We start from the raw sequence: 23,384 nt of genomic DNA on the forward strand, positions 1-23,384 counted from the left end.
ATACCAACAAACTCCTGCAGGCCTTTGACCATGTTGGGCCAGGCAAAGTGGCGGATCGTGTCTACCTTGGCAGGCAGAGGTGTTGCCCCATCTTTGGTAATCCTGTGGCCCAGGAAGTCGATGGTATTGAGACCGAACTGGCATTTGGCCGGGTTGATCGTGAGGCTGAAATCACACAGGCGGGAGTAGAGCTGGCGGAGGTGGGACAGATGCTCCCGACGACTACTGCTGGCTATAAGGATGTCGTCCAAATAGATGAACGCAAAGTCCAGGTCGCGTCCCACCGCATCCATTAGCCGCTGGAACAGCTGTGCGGCATTCTTCAGGCCGAACGGCATTCGGAGGAACTCGAACAGGCCGAACAGGGTGATGAGTGCTGTATTGGGGATGTCTTCAGGGTGCACCGGGATTTGATGGTATCCCTGGACGAGGTCTACTTTGGAAAAGATTCTTGCCCCGTGCAGGTTCGCTGCAAAGTCCTGTATGTGCGGCATGGGGTAGCGGTCTGGAGTTGTAGCCTCGTTCGGTCTGCGGTAGTCGCCGCATGGTCTCCAACCCCCAGCTGCTTTGGGCACCATGTGCAGGGGGGTGGCCCATGGGCTGTTGGACCTCCGTACGATCCCCAATTCCTCCATCCTCTTGAACTCCTCCTTCTCCAGGCGGAGCTTTTCCGGGGGGAGCCTTCGTGTGCGGGCGTGGAGGGGTGGTCCCTGAGTCGGGATGTGGTGCTGTACTCCGTGTCTGGGCGTGGCTGTTGTGAACTGCGGTGCTAGAATCGATGGAAAGTCCACCAGGATTCTGGTGAATTTGTTGTCTGACAGCGTGATGGAGTCCAGGTGTGGGGCCGGCAACTTGGCTTCACCCAGGGAGAATGTTTGGAAAGTCTCGGCATGTACCAGTCTTTTCCCTTGCAAGACCAGCAGGCTGTGAGCTCGCAAGTAGTCCGCCCCCAGGAGTGGTTGGGCCAGTGTGAAGTCCCACGTGAACCGGCTGGTGCCGAACTGTAACTGCACTGTGTGGTGCTGTAGGTCCGTATCGTACTGTCGTTTGCGGCCGTCAGGGTGGGTCCTGGCTTCCTGTTGCAGGTGTCATACCCCGTTGGGGGCAAGATGCTGATCTCTGTTCCAGTGTCGACCAAGAAGCGGCATCCCGACTGTTTGTCCCAGACGTACAAGAGGCTGTCCTGGTGGCCAGCCGCCATGGCCATTAGCGGCAGCTGGTCCTGGCCCTGGCTCTGGCCCTTGCAGGGCGGGCGACAACAGCGGGCTTCTGTGCCCCACCACTGGTGGTAGAAACACCACTGTTCACTGTCCTCCTCACTCCTGCCTCTGTGTTGTGTGTGCCCCCCTGCCAGGCCTGGTCTGGTCTGCTATTGGGCGCATGGCCTGGTAATCTGACCGACGGACGCCACGCTCTCCCTCTTGGCTATCCACAGCACGTCTGCCCAGGCCGCCACCTTCCAGAGGTTGCTGAAATCTGCGTCAGCCAGCAGCAGATGTATGTCCTTGGACAGTTGCTCTAGGAACGCTTGCTCGAACATGAGGCAGGGCTTGTGTCTGTCAGCCAGGGACAGCATCTTGATAATCAATGCTGACGGCAGCCTGTCTCCCAAACCATCCCGGTGAAGCAGGTGGGCACCCCGCTCACGCCATGAGAGGCCAAAGGTCCCAATGAGCAGCGCTTTGAATGCTTCATATTTACCTTCTTCCTGGGGCGACTGTATGAAATCCGCAACCTGGGCGGCCGTCTACTGGTCAAGGGCGCTCACCACGTGATAGTAACGCATGGGATCAGAAGATATCTGCCGAATCTGGAACTGGGCTTCTGCTTGGCTAAAACACACGCGTGGTCGCAGCATCCAGAAAGCTGGCAGTTTTAGCGAAACTGCGTGAACAGGTGAAGAGTCGGTCATCTTTGGTCCAAATCCCGTTTGGACTGTCGGGGTCACCAATGTAGCGATGTGCTACCTACAGCACCGAAATAACGACACGCAGTCAGTAAGTCGTTTCAAGACTGGTTTATTCAAACTTCGTGGCGCTGGCATTTAATCCCTAGCGCCCGCCCTCTCCGGGCGGAAATGGCATTAGAGGTGCATTACCAAAGTCATTACCGGGTCACCACATGACACTGTATTGTTCAGAAAAGACTGATACATATTTTGAAGAATAGCGTACTCTTTCTTAGAAATGAATGCCATGAATTTCTAAGTTTTCTCAAATGTGTGCATTCAGTGGAAAGCTGGGTGAAATGGACAAATGACATGAGTGGTCACCAAGGATGGACATAAATTACATTTCCTAGCAGTATGATTGTGTCACTGTCATTGCCAATTTAAACCATCTATATTGACTGCATTGGCCTCTTTCATACTCTGGGTTTCTACTGGCAAATCCCTTATTGAGGCTCTAATCGTGATTGTTTCTCTTTATAATCAATTGCTTCATTCCACTATTAGAGTTTATACCCATCACTGCCTTCCACTGTTAAATCATAAACAACTACTTTTATTTTTAAAATCTCTTTATACTTTTAAATATTCCTGACCATAAACTGAAGCAAATAAGTCTAGAAAATAGCGTACTCAGAATCAGATTCAGGTTTATTATCACCAGCGTGTGTCATGAAATCTGTTAACTTAGCAGCTGCAGTATAATGCAATATATGATAATATGGAAACAAAAAAATAGATAAATAATAAGTAAGTAATAAATACTGGTCGCATTTTTAAATAGTAAATATTTGTATATGCTGGCAACTATTTACCCTAAAAAGCTAGTGTAGCACTTTATAATGCCGGATATAGGAAGATCAGGGTTCAATCCTCACTGCTGTCTGCGCAGAATATGTACATTCCCCCATGGGCACATGGTTTTCCTCCAGGAACGCTGGATTCCTCTCACATTCCAGAAACTCATTCAGGTTAGGGTTAGTGATTTCTGGGCATGCCGTTTTAGTACCTGAAGTCAAAATTGTGACACTTATGGGTTCCTCGCAGCACTTCACAAACGATGATGTAAATGACACATTTCACCGTATGTTTCAATGTACACGTGACAAATAATCTGATCTAATATTATCTGAGAATATTACAATGCACACGTATGAACTTAAAATTTTACCTAGACCCGTGGAAGTGTAGCATTTTCAAAGATCTTACAGTATGATGAATTTCAAAACAACTTGAATATACAAAATTTCAAATGATGCCTTTTGATTCTGTCAAGATTATTAGAAATAGAGCATCCTATGGAGAGCTCCTCCATCAGTGACCATAGCTTCTGGATTCTTGTCAGCTTAATGGTGTAACAATGACAGTCTCCATCAATACTAATACAAAATCTGGGCCTTATGTCTGTTTGTTTCTGTTACTGGTGCTCCATGTTTTGGATCACTGACACCCAAATTGGATTCCCAATCTGTAACTTGAGTATTATGTCTAGACTGCAATGGTGATGAAATATGGAGGGCATGTTATTCTTTTTGTCTTTATATTAAAAATATGCTCCATATCTCTGTTCTGATAGTTCGGGTGGGTCTAAGGATCAAAGGGAATTTATATAAACTGGACATCTGGAGCTTGGTTAGTTAAGTGCCACTTGAAGATTTTGGATGAGGAGTCCAGTTGGGGAAGGGACAGTTCTTACATGCTTTGGATAATGATAAGCATATCTAACTTAATATTGTTTCAGTCACAGTTTCTATCAGATAGGCAAAGGGAATGCTCTTAGATGTTGTGTAAGTTTTCAATGAATTGTCTTTTATATTTTTACATCTCTTTCCAATCCCTTTGTGGGATGAGAAAGCCAACAGCTCAATTTGATCATTCATGTCAATATGTCTCAATACAGTCTTGCTTCATCAATACAGCACTGGGGTTGGCAAAGCTACTGGTGTGGTCTGTCTCTGACTGAAGGTTTGATTGCAAAAGATTGACTAGTTCATAATGGAGAGCAGCAATATCCAATTTTCTTTCACATTGTCAAAGAAAATATAGGATCATTGATTAGAAGGTCAAAGTGCTAAAGTAAAAACCATAGATGTTTCCTAGATGGTGAAATTTAATCATGCTTATTTTTACCATTTGTTTAGTTGATTTTGGTGATAAAAGAAATTAACATGGATTTATATTAAGTAAAAATTAAAATTCCAGTACTCAATATCAAACTGAATATCATAATATAATAGATTAGATATGGCACAGAAGGAGGCCATTTGTATCCACTGACTCCTGTAATGGGCTGGGTTGATTGGACCTAAACTACTCAAGTGTATAGGGGATCTGCTAATATGCATACAAGCCCAGCGAAGTAACTTACTATCATAAAATAGAAAGCACAAATAAACCTCACCAGTGACTACATTGCAAGGCTTAAAGATTTTCACAAAGATTTCAGGGCTTGCAATTCTTGGAGATCATTTGATTTTTGCTGATGTCAGGGGGAATTTCGAATTCCAACTCACTCATAAAACTACTCCCTGGTTGCAGGCACCAATTGCAATATCTGGTCTGGGTGAAATCCAACGAAACCAGGGAAAGACAGTCCAAAATATTCACAAGTTTCACAAGGCAGAAAGACCCAGAAACAGCCAGACTCTTTGATCTTTAATTCTCATACCATTAACTCAGCCTGGGTTTTTTTCATTTAAACTAACACATGCTTGTTAAAATAGTGTTCAGCATACCCTTATAAATCAATTACACACTTTAATGGTCACTCCTCAGTCCACCAATGGTTTGGACACAACATTTCCTTTATACGCACAAAAGGAGATTAATATTACATATACGGTAAGTGATAAGCCTGACTCCGAAAAATAATCCATCAAGCTAACTTGACAGACACTGAAAAAGAATCCATCAACCTAGCTCTCAAAGTGACTAACAGACATTTAGTTATTAACAGAGATCCTCTTGTTAATGGTACCTGAAACTAGGAAAGAATCCAGCTGCTATTAGCAAACACTAGACATTAACAGACTTAGAGTGTTTTATCTGCACAGACACTTCACAAACATTACTCATTAACAGACATACAGACCAAGCCTGCTGAGTTCAAAAAGAGTTAAATTATTATTTTGAACTGTTCAGATAATCATCCAATGTTTTACAAAATTTAATACAACACAGCTCTCTACCAGAGGAACATTCTAGTTCCATGCCCTGGACCTTTTTCTGTAACCTTTCAACTTTACCTCTACTACATATTTATCCTATTCTTTCTTGAAGGCCACAATGGAACAATGGAATTTGTCTCCACCATGTCACTCATAATTCTTTTCCCATTTTTTTTATACATCACAGCTCCTGTTCTTGAATCATTCACCAAAAGGAACAGTTTCCTGCTATCAATCTGTCCAGACCCTTCATTATTTCATATACCACACAGTACTTCAATCAAATCTTCAACCACCTTCAAATCAAACATCTATCATGTAACTGTAGTTCTTGATGGTAGGTAATGCTCAAACAAATCTTTTCTTGAACAAATCTCTACTATCTTTTTCTGATTCTTATAATGCAGCAAACAGACTAGACCACAGTATGTTGGGCACAGTAAGGCTAGACCAGTGTTTTATAAATGTTCAGCATAACCTCCCTGATTTATACTCTATGTCTCTCCTGTTAAAGATCAAAATTGTGTATGCCTGTTTTTTTTTAACCTGCCCTGCCACTTCCAATAACGTGTGCACGATTCCTGTACCACTTTTAGAACAATGTTCTATATGCCCTATCTTCATTCTTTCTACTCAATGTCATCACCACACATTTTTCTGTGCTATTCATCTCATATGCATCTACCAATTCCAGCAGCATGTTTATATTTTGTCTCAGTCTATCACCACCGTGTTTGCAGTTCATAATACTGCCAGTTTCTGTGTCATCTAGAAATTTAGAAATTGTGGCTTGTGTTCCCAAGTTTAGGACATTAACATAAATTCAAAAAAAAGACAAAGGCTTTTACACCTGTCCCAGAGGATTGCCAATGTACACTTCCTTTAGTCAGGAAAAATAACTATTCACTACAATTGTTTGTTGTCAGTTAATTAGTCAGCTTGATATCCATTCCATCTGTTTCAACTTGGCTGAGAAGTCTGTTGTGTTGCAATATACCAAGAGCCTTCTGCAAGTCCATGTCCATCACATTGACTGTATTACTCAAATCAATTCCATTATTGGCTCATCCCTCAACAAATCAATGTTGCCTTGCTTTAATTAATCTACTTTCCTCTGAGTGACAGTTCATCTTGTCTCAGATCCCTATTTCTAAAAGTTTTCTCACCGCCAAGTTAAACTGATTGGTTCAGTAGTTGCGAGGCCTATCCTTGTATCCTTTTTGAACATGGGAATTAGCTTCTCTGCAGTCCTCTAACATCACTCTAGTATCCAATACTCATTGCTGGATTTTAATCAGAGCAACTGTGATGTCCTCCTGTGCTTTGGTCAAGATCCCAGAACGTATCCCATCTGGTCCTGCTGTCTTACTCACTTTAAATTCAACCGTCCATCAATCTTTAATGCTGCAAGTATCTGCTTCTTTACTATTATTTTGGAAGTAACTCATCAGTGGTGAAAACAGAAACAAAGAACTCGTTCTGTATCTTACCGGAGGCTTCAACATCCATTCACAAGTTTCCATTTTTGTCCTTTATGGACCTGCCATCACCTTTTCCCTATTATGATGTCTATAGAATATCTTTACATCCTAATTTTTGTTGATTGTTGATCTTGTCTCCAAAACTCTCTTTTCCAATCTTATCTTAATTATTATTTCCCTATACTTCTTTTATAATTTGTCTGATTCTCACTTATACTTACAACCAGACACTTAGCCTATGCAGCCTTTTTGTTTTGCTTTATCTTCTTCTACATATCGTTCATCATTTAGGATTTGTTTCATCTTCTCTGCCCCTCAGAGGGATATGCCTCACCTGGATCATGCTTTCGTTCATGGCACATTCTGGTGTCGCTTTGCTTGTCAACTTCTGGTTGATTTAACTGGGCCAAATCCATTCTCACCCCATTGAAACTGGCCTTCTTATTTTTACTTTGGATTAATATTTTGAGCTAAATCATTTAACACAAGAACATTGAAAGCTGAAGCATTGTCACGTAAAATTAATTATGCTTGAGACTGATCTTAAACTCAAAATACTGAACAATGTTCTCTTTTCAAATATCTTAGATGAGGTTAAGACTAAATAAAGTTATTGCAGGTAAAAGATCATTTCTTGGAACTGGAATTTTGATGTGTTATATACATTGACAAGATAAATGTAAAACATTTACAGTACATTGGATTGGCCATGATCTTGCACTCAACAGCAATAATGATGCAATGAGCTGTGCTGTGTGAATGTTAACACAACATAATTAAATGTACAAGGAATAAAACTGTTTCAGATTTCCTTTTATTCAGCTTTGCCAACTGTTACTTCTTTTCAAAAGCTAAACACAACACATTATTGATACTGAAGAATTTAAATTACTGTCGGTGACAAGAAACAAACTGTACTTCTGTTTACCTTATATAAGCTATTGCCTTTCAAAACAACACTACTAATTATTTCAAATAAATGTTGAGCATAAATTATAATTTTTATTTGGAAAATACATTACAAATTTTGTTTCTTGTTTTGTCATCTCTGCAAAATATAAGTTTAACTTATTGGCCAGGGTATTAAGTAATTTGCTGCTATTGTTTGGAGTAGTGACATAGGATAATTTACATGCTGCTGAAGGGAGTTTGGGGCTCAGTTTAGAGCTTCTAAGAATCAATCAAGGCAGAAAATGTATAAACCTTCCACTATTTTCATTGTGTTGCATTGGCCATGTGGACAGATGGATGCATACAGCCCCTCTTCCCTCATGCTTGTATCTGAGCACAAGTACACGCACATAATATGAACGAAAAGTGAAGCAGACGTGTGAGTAGTGATAGTCAGACATTAAAAGAACAGTACTCAGAGGAACCAGGCTGGTCTCCAGACTGAGAAAAAAAATCTCTGGCATTAAAAGCATCTCTGAGTCAACAAAGATCTTTTGTCATTTTGATGATTAGTTCTTAGAAAAATAACATAAGGCTTTTTGTTTGAATAAAAATAAAATTATATTAACTTAATCAGCGTACTTTTCCCTCTGTTTTTACCTTGGAGAGAGATATGAAGTATTCAGACCTTGAGATAATGGGGAGCTCACGGGGTTAGTCTGCATTACAACAGAGGAAGTATTCGATATAAAACATTTGCCTTGATGTTAGGAAGAAGAGGCTGATGGTAGAAGTTTGACTTCCTGACTGGAGGCCCATGACGAGTGATGTTCTCCAGGACTCTGTGCTAGGCCCTTTGGTATTTTTCAAATATATCAATGATTTTGATGAGACGGTACAAAGCATGATTAGTGCATTTGTAGATTACACTAAAGTAGGTGATGTTGTTGACAGGGAAGATGGTTATCAGGATTTACAGTGGGATCTTCATCAGCTGGGTAAGCGGGCTGAGGAATGGCAAATGAAGTTTAATTTGGATATATAAGAGGCGTTGCATTTTGGGAAGACAGATCAGGATAGCATATTCACAGTGAGCGGTAGGGTCCTCAGTTGTGTTGTAGAACAGATTAAGAGTGCGGGTATACGGTTCCCCGAAAGTAGTGTCACAGATAGAAAGCATGATCTTTACCAGTCAGGGCACTGAGTATAAAGCAACACACATAAAATGCTGGAAGAACTCAGCAGGTCGGGCAGTATCTGTGGAAATTAATAAATGGCTGACGTTTTGGGTGAGACCCTACTTCAGGACTGAAAAGGAAGGGGGAAGATTCCAGAATAAAAAGGTGAGAGAAGGGGAAGGAGGCTAGCTGGAAGGTGATAGATAAAGCCAGATGGAAAATAAGAACATAAGAAATAGGAGCAGGAGTAGGCCATCCAGCGCATCGAGCCTGCCCTGCCATTCAATAAGATCATATCTGATCTGTCTGTAAGCTCAGCTCCATCTACCTGCCTTTTCCCCATAACGCTTAATTCCCTTACTATGTAAAAATCTATCTAACTGTTTCTTAAATATATTTAGTGAAGAAGCCTCAACTGCTTCCCTAGGCAGAGATTTCCACAGATTCACCACTCTTTTGGAAAAACAGTTTCTCCTCATCTCTGTCCTAAATCTTCTCCCCTGAATCTTGAGGCAATGTCCCCTAGTTCTAGTCTCACCTACCAATGGAAACAAATTTCCGACTTCTATCTTATCTATCCCTTTCAAAATTTTGTATGTTTCTAAAAGATCCCCTCTCATTCTTCTGAACTCCAGAGAGTATAGTCCCAGGCGACTCAATCTGTCCTCATAGGTTAACCCCTTCATCCCTGGAATCAACCTGGTGAACCTCCTCTGCACTGCCTCCAAAGCCAGTATATCCGTCCTCAAGTATGGAGACCAGAACTGCACATAGTACTCCAGGTGTGGCCTCACCAGTACCCTGTATGACCTCCCTGCTCTTGAATTCAAGTCCTTTAGCAATGAAGGCCAACATTCCGTTTGCCTTCTTGATGACCTGTTGTACCTGCAAGCCAACTTTTTGCGGTGGGAAAGGTAAAGGGCTAGAGAAGAAGGAGTCTGATAGGAGAGGAGAGTTGAACACAGGGGATTGCAAAAAGAAGGAAGGGACCCAGGGGGAAGAGATAGGCAGGTAAGAAGAGGTAAAGAACAGAGTGAGGAATAGAAGAAGAGGGGAAGGAGAAGGAAAAAAATTACTGGAAGGAGAAGTTGATATTCATGCCCTCAGGTTGGAGACTACCCAAATGACATGAGGTGTTGTTCCTCCACCCTGAGGAATTAAAATGTTTGGCCACCAGGAAGTACGACTTTTGGCAGATGCAGTGCAGGGCTCACTGAAGCAGTTGCCCATTTACAATGGGTCTCACCAGTGTAGAGGAGGCAGCATTGTGAGCACTGGACGTGATAGATGACACCAGCAGATTCACAATTGAAGCGTTGCCTCACTTGGACACACTGTTTGGGACCCTGAATGGAGGTGAGGGAGAGGTAAATGGACAGGTGCAGCATTTAGGCTGCTTGAGGGATAAGTGCCAGGAGGGATGAATGGACAAGGGAATTGTGGAGGGAATTATCCCTATGGAAAGTGGAGGGGAGGTAGTAAAGAGCAAACACGAGGAAATCTGCAGATGCTGGAAATTCAAGCAACAACACACACAAAATGCTGGTGGAACACAGCAGGCCAGGCAGCATCTATAGGGAGAAGCGCTGTCGACGTTTCGGGTCGAGACCCTTTGTCAGGACTAACAGAAAGGAAAGGTAGTAAGAGATTTGAAAGTAGTGGGGGGAGGGGGAAACGCAAAATGATAGGAGAAGACTGGAGGGGGTGGAATGAAGCTAAGAGCTGGAAAGGTGATTGGTGAAAGTGATACAGAGCTGGAGAAGGGAAAGTATCATGGGACGGGAGGCCTCAGGAGAAAGAAAGGGGGGGGGAAGCACCAGAGGGAGATGGAGAACAGGCAAACAACTAAATATGTCAGGGATGGGGTAAGAAGGGGAGGAGGGGCATTAACGGAAGTTAGAGAAGTCAATGTTCATGCCATCAGGTTGGAGGCTACCCAGCCGGTATATAAGCTGTTGTTCCTCCAGCCTGAGTTTAGATTCATTTTGACAATAGAGGAGGCCATGGATAGACATATCAGAATGGGAATGGGACGTGGAATTAAAATGTGTGGCCACTGGGAGATCCTGCTTTTTCTGGCAGACCGAGCATAGGTGTTCCGCGAAACGGTCTCCCCTCCTCCCCTTCTTACCCCATCCCTGACATATTTAGTTGTTTGCCTGTTCTCCATCTCCCTCTGGTGCTCCCCCCCTTTCTTTCCCCTGAGGCCTCCCGTCCCATGATCCTTTCCCTTCTCCAGCTCTGTATCACTTTCGCCAAATCACCTTTCCAGCTCTTAGCTTCATCCCACCCCCTCCAGTCTTCTCCTATCATTTCGCATTTTCCCCTCCCCCCACTACTTTCAAATCTTTTACTATCTTTCCTTTCGGTTAGTCCTGACTAAGGATCTCGGCCTGAAACGTCGACAGTGCTTCTCCCTATAGATGCTGCCTAGCCTGCTGTGTACCACCAGCATTTTGTGTGTGTTGTGCGAGGTAGTAAAGGCAGGTTTAGTGGCCGGATCCCTCTGGAAATGGCATAAGTTGCAGAGGATGATGTGTGGGATGTGGAGGCTCATGGGGTGGTAGGTAAGGACAAGAGGAACTGTTAACATGGATAAGGCAGTAGGAAGATGGGGTGAGTGGGGACGTACGGGAAATGGAGGAGTTGCAATTGAGGGCAGCATCAACGGTGAAGGAGAAGAAGGGAAACCTCGTTCTTTGAAAAAGGAGGATATCTTGGATCGCATTCTGGGAACAGATGGGGTGAAGGCAAAGGAACTAAGAAAAGGGAATAGCATTTTTACAGGAGACAGGATGGGAAGAGGTATATTCAGGATAACTGTGGGAATTGGTAGGTTTATTAAAGATGTCGATTGACAGTTCGTCTTCAGACAGAGTGAGCTGAGACTTAGCATAAAGGTTGTGATGTTATGTTGCAAGCCATGGGTGAGGCTGCTTGCTATGGGAAGAGTGCAGAGGAGGTTTACAAAGATGTTGCCAAGGCTCAAAGGGACTAAATAATGGAGAGAGGTTGAGCCTTCTTTCATTGGAGCATAGGGGAATGAGGAGTGATCTTATAGAGGTGTATAGATATGGTAACAGTCATAATAAATGAAATGTTTCCATTTTCATTTAAAAATGACTTTCTCTGGTTCAGAAATATGCAGAATAGTAATATCAATTTCATTCTGCTTTCATTCAGATATCATTTTTGAACTCACTATAATTCATGAGCTATCTTATCATCACTATGAATGACATACGTGATCATGGTCTCATAACCATGGATTGTTCTTGGCTAATTTTTCTACAGAAGTGATTTGCCATTGCCTTCTTCTGCTGGCAGTGACCCAGCCATTATCAATACTCGTCAGGGATTGTCTGCCTGGTGTCAGTGGTCACATAACCAGGACTTGTGATATGCACCAGCTGCTCCCATGGTTTCATGTGATCCTGATAGTGGGTTGGGGAGGGGGGTGCGGGTCCAAGCAGGTGCTAAACCTTGCCCAAGGGTGACCTGCAGGGGTGGAACATCTTACACCTCCTTTGGCAGAGACCTGTCTCTACCCCGCCACACATCATTAATTCTATTATGGTAGTCTTCTAGTTGAGATGTTTGTTCATTGTTTGTTCCTTGGTTGTGATTTTTGTTTTCTTTTAATGATGGACAACTGGCTATGTGTCAGAAATCTGCATTCATACAATATATAAAGAGCATATCAGACATTGTGATTTATATTTGCAATATAAATTTTAGAAATTTACCATGCATTTACTTATTGCATAACCAGCTGCATATCTAGATCTTACTATTTATGTTCTTTTTCCCTTTTACAATGTGCCATTGACATTGTAAATTAAAATTCAAGCAGCAAATGCAGCTGAGAATATTTTCATAGCTATAGCTGAGATTTTAAATAAATAACCATGCATAAAACATACATTGCTTGTGGCTGATGGAGGGAAGTATTCAAGAAATATTCAGGCAGACAGAGGTGAAGATGCAGGGTGTGCTCAGAGCCCTTTGAAATTCCCTTATACTCCTGAGAATCCCTGGCATACGGCATTTAGACTGAAGAAACCTTTGGGTTGTTACTGAAAATCTTGAATCCATGCATCAGGAACACACAGGAATCCTGCACAAGATGAAGAAACAGAATATAATCCCACAAGGTACCCAATGCCAAACCATCAGACGTTTCTTGCCTTAACTGTGTAAGAGACTGTGATTCCCACTTTGGCCTTATCAATCATCTCAGATCCAAAATGAAACAAGCTTTCCTCAATCCCAAGGTACTGCCAAAGTGTTATTGGATATAAAATCCTGAAAGATGAAAACATTGTGATAACTCATGCAACAAGGCTGTGAGCAACAACTAGATAATTCATAGCCTGTACGTAGTTACCTCCTAAATACTGCTCAGATTCTTTTTGCAACTGGCTTCAAGGGTAAAGAGAGCCAAACGGGATATATCGTCTTGAGATCTACTTCAACACTCTTGAAAGCTTATAAATCGAGAAATACTACCCCTGGTTAGCAGCACTAAACAACAGTTTAGTAGAGCTAGGACAGAGTACTGTGTCTGAATTACATTCCATTATTTCAATAATCTGCTTCAGCTGCCAGTCACTGGGGGGCCACTTAACCTTGGAACAACCAGGAATTCCTCTTTCACCCTTCTTGGGTAAAGAGCTGTGAGTATTATTTTGCATCCATCTGAGAGGGCAGCAGGCTGTGGTTTTAACAACTCAGCTGTTTAATCTGTCTTATTTTAATGAAATAGGAATCAAGATGCAGTACAGCCACAATCTAATCAAATGATGGAGCAGGCTTGAGATGCCAAGTTATCTGCTTCTGTTCATCTGGCTAGACCTCATATCAATTTGATCCGGAAATGCCGACACTAGAAAAGCAGTGACAGCTGCTTGCCAAAGGTGGACAATCCTCCTGAGCTGACCAAACAGGATCTTAACTCATTCACAGTGATGATTGAAGGCTATTATTACCCTTCCTTAACTGCCCGTGAACAGTCTAATTTATCTGAATGGCTTCAGAGGACAGTTAAAAGTCAATCCTGTCAGAGGCTATCAGGGAAGGAAGAAGATTAGTCCTACGCCATAGAAAGAGATACTTTTCAGCCCAACGTGCTCCTGCTGACCTCGGTGTCTTCCCGAGTTAATCTACTATACTTTCATTTGTACACAATGAAGATAACTGTAGGCCACATTTCTAAAAGATTTAGTTATCTAAAAGATTGAATTTTTGTCTTAAAGCAATCTGTTTGTTTCATGGTCATCCTCACTAATTCTACCTTTTTATCCCAGATTTACTTAATGACTCAACCTAAATTCCTCTGATGCCACAGTGGGATTTGAACTCATGTTTTTTGACCTATATTCTGGGATGAGTAATATAACCACTACTCCATCTTACTTTTAACAAAAAGGGAGATGCAGTGCTGGAAAAGGTGGGTGATGGAGAGCCATCTTAGGGTCAACAGTTGAAGGGGTGATGTTTGTGGTGCCTAGTGAATCATACTTCCTCTCACCCAGCTGAAAATCTCTCTTTAAGAATGATTGGTTCAACTTATCAATGTTTGTATTCACTGTGTATAGTAAGCATATAATGAACTCTGCCCAATAGAAGGCCAAATACACAGATGTTCTTAAAAGCTGAGGCAGGTATTTAACTTTGGTCTCACTCTCATTGGATATAAAAATAAGCAGATGTATAATATCTTTGGGAAAACATAAAAAGCCTCTCTGTGTATTTAGCAGATGTCGCAAAATGTAATATTACTTGAATAAATAAAATATGTTCGTTTTCCATTATAGCCAGACCAAATTGTTTACAGTCAACTTTACAATACCCATCTTTCAGAGCCCTGGTACTGCACCCAATACCCTACTCACTTTAATAAAAGCCTTATCACATTATGTAATTCTAAAGTTCTCCTCAGTTCCACAGCTATAAGTGACCGATGTCACAACCTGGTAATTAAATTTGGCCGATAAAACTTTACACTGAGGCTACATCCACACTATGCCGGATAAATCCGTAACCGAAGATTTTTCTCTTCGTTTTTACCCTCCATCTACACTAAAACGGCGTTTTCGTCCCCCGAAAATGGAGCTTTTCAGAAACGCTTTCCAGGGTGGGTTATTTTTGAAAACGCTGCTCGAGCAGATCAATGTGGACAGCGTAACCGGAGACTTCTGAAAACGCTATCAGACAGCAGCGCACTATTTAATTGTTTTCTTGAACGCAACCTAGCAATTTCAGAACAGACGGCCAAGAGACTGAAGCCAGAAGAGTTAGAAATGTACTCACCAAATACTTTGACCCATAACTTACTGAATAAACAAGTATACTTTACTCACTTTGCCCTGTTTTCTGTCCTTGCTCGTATGAAGGTGGTTTACTTATTTATGCAAGTACTTCTCTGACAATAGATGTGTAACAGCCGGATGTAACATTGTATGGAAATACAAGATAACACTGATGCAGACATGTTTTATACATTTAACAAGGTACTTTATTAATGCAACAGAGTTAGTCAGCCAGGTCAATCAGTCATTGAACTCCCTGTTGGTTGCCGCCGTACGCTCCAGTATTTGTTTTTTTTAGCTTTGAGTTATTCTGCACGAGAGCCAACAGCTGTCCGTCGTTTTAAGTTTTTCTGGTCTGTAACTTATACAAACGCGCACTTTTACGGCGAGTTTCGACACCAAACATGTCACTTGTTTTCGGTAGATGTGTCCTGCGCATGCGCAGGAGGAGGAGATTCGCCAAAATCTCCGTTTCAGTGTGGGTAGAGATATTTTCAAAAACGCATAGTGTGGATGCCTATCGTTTTTAGTCGAAACCGGCGTTTTCAAAATTATCCGGTCTAGTGTGGATGTAGCCTGAAGGTCTTCTGTGATCATTAGCCTTAACTCAGGTTATTTTAATGAGTCTGTAATCCGTATACGAATCTTGTATCTGGTTCCTAAATATTCTTCTGTGTCATTAGCACATTTAAGGATCTTACTAATGATGCTATTATCAAACCAGATAACACAAGTTAACATTAATTTAGCATGGAAAAACTGCAGCTGCTGGACATACTCCTTGGGTCAGGCAGCAACTGTGGTAAGTGAAATGACTAAAATTTCAAGTCAAAAACACCAACTGCTCCCCCTTACATGGAATTTTCCCATGCCACTGGGGGACTTCTTCAGTAAATTGCATACTTAGTGCTCCATGTGTCGTCAGACATACCAGCTGCTGGACAGAACACCTCCATTCAGTCCGCAAGAGTGATTCTGACCTTCATGTGAACAATCGCTTTAATTCTCCGTCACATTTCCATTCTGACATCTCTATTCTCTTGCTTCCGGCCCTGTTCCAAAGAAGACAATGTAAGCTCAAGGCACAGCAGTCCATCTTTGGTCTCACCTGCTGCAGGCCTTGGTACTCAAGATTGAGTTCAGTAATTTCAGATAATCAACCTTTCCTGTGTCAGGGCTGACTAGTTCTTAAGTAAAATTATCCATCTGTATTCATTTATTTCTCTCCACACATGTTGCCTGAACTGATAGGTATTTTTAGGATTTGCTATTGTTTTACATTACCAGTGGCTGCTGTGTTCAAATCAAGTCAAGTCGCTTTTATTGTCATTTCAACCATAACTGCCAGTACAGTACACAGTAAAAACGAGACAACGTTCCTCCAGGTCCATGGTGCTACCTGAAACAACACAAAACTACATTAGACTTCAGACCTACATGGACTACAAAACAGTGCAAGACAGTACAATAATTAATAACCAAGACAATAGACATAGTAAAGGGCAAACTACAATATAATAATAAATGCTGTAGATGTAAACAATGTTTTTAGCAGGAATTGAGAAAGAAATGAGCAAAAATTGCAAAGAGAGTGGTGAGAGAGAGAGAGTGTGTGTATTTATATATATATATATATATATGTGTGTGTGTGTGTGTGTGTATATATATATAATATATATGTTGATGTCAGTCCAGACTCTGGGAATTAAGGAGTCTAATGACTTGGGGGAAGAAACTGTTGCACTGTCCGGTTGTGAGAGCCCGAATACTTAGGTACCTTTTGCCAGATGGCAGGAGGGAGAAGAGTTTGTATGAGGGGTGCGTGGGGTCCTTCACAATACTGTTAGCTTTGCGGATGCAGCGTGTGGTGTCAATGTCTGTAATAGCAGGAAGAGAGACCCCGATGATCCCTTCAGCTGACCTCACTATTTGCTGCAGGGTCTTATGATCCGAGACGGTGCAATTTCCGAAGCACCTCTGCTTCTTACAGCTTCAGCAGGTTCAATCTTTCCTTTATTGTCTCCCTAATTGCCATCACTCATCCATCAAAAACAAAGTACTGAAATAATTTTATCACAAGCAATCCAGATGAAGAACTCTCTACTCCAGTCATTGTCTGGACTTTTTCTTCCAAAGAAGCTATTCCTTGAGCAGATTAGTTTGCTCCAGGCTGTAGCATCTGCAGTCTCATGTGGCTCAACTTTGTTCTCCACCCTATCACAATCAACACCTTTGTTTCCTTCACCTCTCCAAACCCCTGCCCTCTGCAACTTAAAACACACCTCTTTTATTTTGCACTTCTCATGACCTAATAAAGAAAGGGTCAGTAACTGAAGATGCTAATTGTTTTCCTCTCCACACAATGCTACCTGACCTGCTGTGAGTGTTTCCAGCATTTTCTGTTTCTAGTCTTAACACTCATGCTTGCAGCACGGCCGTGGTGAATATCTCCCACACAGAGCGACTGCTATTAATAAATAAGCTCTGCCTACGCAAAAACAACCATTTCACGACCCAGTTTAAACACTGACTGATAATCGAATCTCACATGCTGAATTCTTATTCAATAACATTTTATGCAGGATTTTATTATGATCGTTTCTTGATATAACTTTTCACAATATTAACCAGGTAATCAATTTTACCTCATCAAACATTTTGTCAAATTGGAGCAACCACAATTTTTTAAAACTATATTGCTGGTCTTTAAAAACTATTTTTTTTATTTCTGTAATTATACAGCATTACTGTATAATTACTTAGAAATAAAAAATAGTTATTAAATTGATTAACTTGTTTAAGACTGGTTTGTTTTAAGTGTTGATTTATTTTTGATAAGAGATCGCTTAACACAGTTGGTGATTTTTTTTTCAGACATAATTTTATCTTTTGACAGTACAGTGGTGCTTCCACGACTATATTAAAGCCAATGGGAAAATAATCATTATTACCCATTCTTATTCATATACCTAATGGGATGTCTCCATGCAAGTTTGACACATGCTTGTAAAAATGACTCCAAACTTTGAGCAGCTTGTTTAATTCTCTCATCTAAAAGCTGATGTTATATTGCTTCAAGTTGGTATGCCTCAGCCTGGTGTTAAATGCCAGATGGCCAGTTGGGCCACTGAAGCATTTTCAATTGTCCTTTAAAAGTTGGTAGGGAAAGTTAAAAGTGTAGTTGCTATTCTCACCAACCATGTTCAAGGGCAAGGGGCATGGCTTCAAAGTGGGAAGGTGGGGGACAAAAGATTCAGTGGATGTGAAGAAACATTTTTTTTTAATGCATGAAGAGGTTCTGATCTGGAGCACAATGCCTGTAGGGGCTTTGGAAATGATCATAGTTTCCAAAAATAAATTTGGTAGGTACACAAACACGAGAAAATATGCAGATGCTGGAAATACAAAGCAATGCACAAAAATGCTGGAGAAACTCAGCAGGCCAGGCAGCATAATTAGTCATCATTTCTGATCCTGAAGAAGGGTCTCAGCCTGAAATGCTGACTTTTTACTCTTTTCCATAGAAGCTGCCTGGCTTGTTAAGTTCCTCAGGCATTTTGTGTGTGTTGCCTTGATAGGTAGGTAGTTAGGGAAATGAGGCCACCCTCAGGGCGGAGGAGCAACACCTTATATTCCGTTTGTGTAGCATCCAACCTGATGGCATGAATATAATTTCTCCTTCCATTTAAAAACTACCCTCATACCCTTTCTTCTCTATTCCCCACTCTGACCTTTAACTTCTTTTCACTTGCCTTTTATTTCCCCTGGGTCCCTTCCTCCTTCACTTTTTCTGATAGTCCATTCATCTCTCCTATCAGATTCCTTCTTTTGCAGCCCTTGACCTTTCCCATCCATCTGGCTTGATCTATCACCTTCCAAGTAGCCTCTCCCCCCTCCCCCCACCTTTTTATTCTGGCATCTTCTGCCTTCCTTTTCACTGCTGAAGAAGGGTCTCAGCCCAAAACTTGACTGTTTATTCATTTCCATAGATGCTGCCTGACCTGCTGAGTTCCTCCAGTATTTTGTGTGTGTGGCTTTGGATTTCCAGCATCTGCAGACTTTCTCGTGTTTATAGTTAGGGAGGTATTTTGCAGAATTGTGTTTGACAATGAGAATGAATGGATTGTTGCCCAAGGAGGTGGCATGATCTAAATGGCCCCTATACTGTAATGAATCCAATATTCTTTAAAGACACGTGTATGGATGTTGCAAAGGGTGACACTCATGCAATTTTCATCTGTGATTGGAGCATCATATGCCATTGGGAATCACCACATTTCAGAAGTGTCCACAGCACTTTTGTTGAGAGTGCTTTAAAATTAGGTCATAAAGATAAGGAAACAGTTTTTGGGCTGTGCTGAAACTCGATGACGGTACTGTCATTATAATGTCTTGAAATCCTGGGTTAAAGGAAAGAAAACTAAACTGTACCCCTACAACTTACTGATGTGTGCTGGAATTATGACTGCAGATGCCAGTTACTCACTGAGTTTCTTTGTTTCTCACAGTTGAATGATACACCACTTATTTTGACCATATGCAGATATGAAAGCTGAGGTAAAACTGGAAATACTTAGCAGGGCAGGATGTATTTGCAGAGAAGGAATGACATTTAACATGTTAGTTCAATGGCTGTTCAGAATGGAGAATCACACGTACAGTTTCACAAACTGAATCATGACACAACTTCAGTAAAATAGAAGAAAACGTACAGAAAGTAAATAATATAAACAATTTCAAAAGATTGACTAAAAAAATCTATATTAATTGTACATTTGCCTAAGCTTATAAGAAGATAAATACTTCAATTATCTGTTTTTAACACTGGACAGTAAGTTGCCTGGTGATTAAACAAACAACATTTTTCAATAAAAGTGCAACCATAATGTCACATTTATTCATCATCATACCTCAAGAAAGCATATCATACAGCGAGCATCAATGTTACCCCGGCCTGTTATACCTGACTGAAAATAAGATAACTTTCCCTTCCCATGGGCTGTTCATTCAGTGTATATAATAAAGAAAATAGCAGAGCTTGATGTATAGGTCATTTTGTATCCTTAGGGTTCAAACTATATCTGTCAAGTACTCAAATCTCATTCACATTGTGTTGTCAACCATCTGAAGATGTCGCCCTTATCGTGGTTTAGCAGTCATTTTATTTGTGTTTGTTCTTTCTTTGAAACTGACAAGGTTTCTGACTGCCCCTTAATCCAATGAGACATGACGTGCTGTGATTGAGATGTCACCTTTGTAAAATAATCTTGTAAATTCTGTTTCCTTTCAATTACAGATGAGATTCTCTCTGAAAACTTCCTGGATTACAAAAACCGTGGAGTTAATGGTTCACACCAAGGACAGATCATTTGGAAAATCGAGCCAAGTTCCTACTTTGTGGAGCGTAAGTACAATGACTGCCTATGCTAACTACTTTAAAGGATGCAATCTTTAGTTTTTATTTGCTTATTGAACATTATATGCTTTGATGCAGGTAATTTAAAGAAAACATGTTTAGATTGTTTGCAGAGACACAAGGAACTGTAGATGCTAGAATATGGAGCAACAAATCCCCTGCTAGAGGAACTCGGTGTGCCTAGCAGCTTCCATAAGATAAACTGTCGATGTTTCATGTCAATAGGACCTGAAATATTCTTTTTCCTCCATAAATTTGCCCCACACCATGGGTTCCTTCTGGCAGTTAGTTTCAGGCTGCTTGTCTCTGCCGTGCCAAAATAAATGTGAAATGCGGACAAATCTTCTACTTCAATACAGATTTTGCTTTAATTAAAAATAATTAGGTAAATTGCATATCACTTAGAAAATCTTATCTGCAAAAAGTTTCTTTTGCCTTAGTACTGATTTTATTATAATAGATGCAGATTAAGGAGACTTGGTTCACGTGGTTCCTTCCCAGAGAATTGGAATGCTGTGCAGATCGTATTGAATTCTCCATAACACTGAAAACCATAATGAAAAGGGCAGTCAAAAATCTTCTGCAGTCATTGGAAGCTTGATAGTAGACATATGATTTCAGTCATGAATCCTGGACTTCCCTGCGTACCGTAGACCATTCCCTTAATTATTTTGCTAACTCAGATTTCCTTCTGATGCTGTCAGGTTCCCATCGTTCATTCAGCAGAATAGGCAACTTTTTACTGCAAAGAGCTGTAATGAACGAAATAAGGCACTGGAGGTGCAGTGCATTTTTTTCTCTAGAGCAGTAAATGCTGAGTCAATTTGCAAAATTATCTGTACCAGCTGTCAACTTACAAATCGAGGAGTAATTGGGAGATGTTGTAAGTGCAGTTTCTTGGAGATACGTTAAATGTAACTAAAGTTCATTTTACTGGAATGGTTTGGTGTATTTTTTGCAATTTTTGTGAATGCCGTTCTTCATCTGGGTGCTCTTGCTGAATGTGCTTCTGCATCTGCAGTGAACTTTTTTAATATAATATCTTTCCATTGATCATGCTGTTTATGCAACTGATAGAGGCAAATAGACAGTGCTTAATTGCTGCAATTAATCAACAACTCCATTTTTGCTGTTTCATACAACTGTAAGAGCGGTAGATGGCAAACTCGATGATTCTTTGTTGTCTAGCAATTTCTATCTTATGAATGCTGACCAGCCTTATTTAAATAGTATGATCACACCAGCAGATGAACGCAGCAAGAAATCTTTGGAAGTTCATTATTTAAGCTTAGATTTTCGTACATGTTCCACTCCACTTTATTTTCAAATAGATATGGAGTTCTGAATGTGAAACAAAAACTGCTCAAGATCTGATGGAAATGCACTTGGATGCATCCTGATTTATTTTTCAGCATTAGCAGGGATAGAAACGCGCACTTCGTACAAACAGGAGCAGGGTCTCTGTCTGAGGCATGACAGTCCTAGTTGTCACTTCCCCTGAGGGCTTCATTTGGACAAGCCACACAGATTCTACCGAGTACAAAGAGACACACATTATGCTAATGTCGTCTTTTGTGGCTTTTCTTATTATTTCCATTACCATCAAGGGAAGGATTTCATCAGGATTCATGTGCGTTTTGACCAACAGGACTTTTCCTGCCAGTTGTTGTTTCACAACGAAGAGCATCTTGCAATGAGAAATTGCCATTGCTGAGTGTAATTATGCTCTGAGAAACTGCTATTTACATTGAATTTGTTGTTGTTGTTTTATGCAACAGATCAAGGGAATATTCTTAATGTAGACCATTGCACTATTGAACATAATGCAGGAGGTCAAGTTCAGCCAACAGTTACAATTATGAAATATTACAAATTATAAGGCCACATTGAATAGTTTCATTTAATATTGGAGAAATGTATACAATATACATCCTGAAATTCTTGTTCTTCGCAGACACCCACGAAGACAGAGGAGTTCCCCTAAAGAATGAGTGACAGTAAAATTGTTAGAAGCCCAAAGCCCCCCTACTCGCCCCAAGCACAAGCAACAATCCTCCCCCTCTCTGACTTACTTCAGCAAAAAAAGCATCAGCACCCTCCACCCACCAAGCAAGCAATAGCAAAGCCCCCAAAAAAGACCATGATCTGTAGTACAACACAAACTAATTGTTTACCCGACAATTCGACAACCGATAGACTTTCTCGCTCTCTAATAAAGGGGAAAAAAAGGTGTCTCCTTTCACAGTGGGAGGGGAGACGTGACAAAGCAACTTTCTGATAAAGTCTGTTGCACTGCTTTCTCCCCCCCAAGTTCTCTGACCTGAGAACTCCTCCCGCCACTGAGCGAGAGAGTGCGATTCATCTAGTACAGAACCTCTGACAGCTGATCCGCTGCTCCCGATGTTCTGTTTGTATCCTGTCACACTTCAGGTGGCAGCACCGGCATAGAATCAGCCCGTCGACAGGGCTGCGAAACCTCGAAACCCAAAGGCACACTTGCCTTCTACGCCGTGTCCTTGGGATTTGGAAAAGCGGCCAGTCGTGAGCCTCCAGGAATAGGTCCCACCATTGCAAAGAACCGAAGTCTGTGTGTAACCCCAGGTCAAGGTCTTCAACAAAACCCCATCCACCCTGAAAAGAAAAAAAGAGAGACATAAAGGTGGAAATCAAGCTGTATCTGCAGATGAACTCAAATAAGTTGCCATTGAGTGCTATCATAACTCCCCCTCCATCTATGTACATTCAAGAACAAAATCCTTTTATTTGAACATAACAATAGATACTTTGAAAGCCAGCAATGCGTCGAGCATCTTTCCACCATGTTCCATAGCAAACAACAAATAAATCAGAGTGGATCAGTCATAAGCGTGTTTATTTTACTTGCAGCAAGGGAAATCTAGCACCATGCAAGCTGGTGTTAGCTTTGAAAATACAGACAGCATAGTCACCCCTTTTATCAAGTGTGGCTACCCACACCTCAGTTCAAGGACAG

The 23,384-nt window shown here is 41.2% G+C and overlaps 1 protein-coding gene across 2 annotated transcripts in view; it reads left to right on the plus strand.

Annotated features, from left to right (window-relative positions):
* LOC132395570 (E3 ubiquitin-protein ligase HECW1-like) overlaps positions 1-23,384 on the plus strand; it is a 437,822-nt gene that overhangs the window by 124,323 nt on the left and 290,115 nt on the right. For both annotated transcript variants that reach the window (XM_059972368.1, XM_059972369.1), the window contains exon 3: positions 20,273-20,380. In XM_059972368.1, the coding sequence (XP_059828351.1) occupies positions 20,273-20,380 (108 nt within the window). The remainder of the gene's footprint in view (positions 1-20,272; positions 20,381-23,384) is intronic.

The sequence above is a fragment of the Hypanus sabinus genome, chromosome 6, assembly GCF_030144855.1.
Source record: "Hypanus sabinus isolate sHypSab1 chromosome 6, sHypSab1.hap1, whole genome shotgun sequence".
NCBI classification, from domain to species: Eukaryota; Metazoa; Chordata; class Chondrichthyes; order Myliobatiformes; family Dasyatidae; genus Hypanus; species Hypanus sabinus.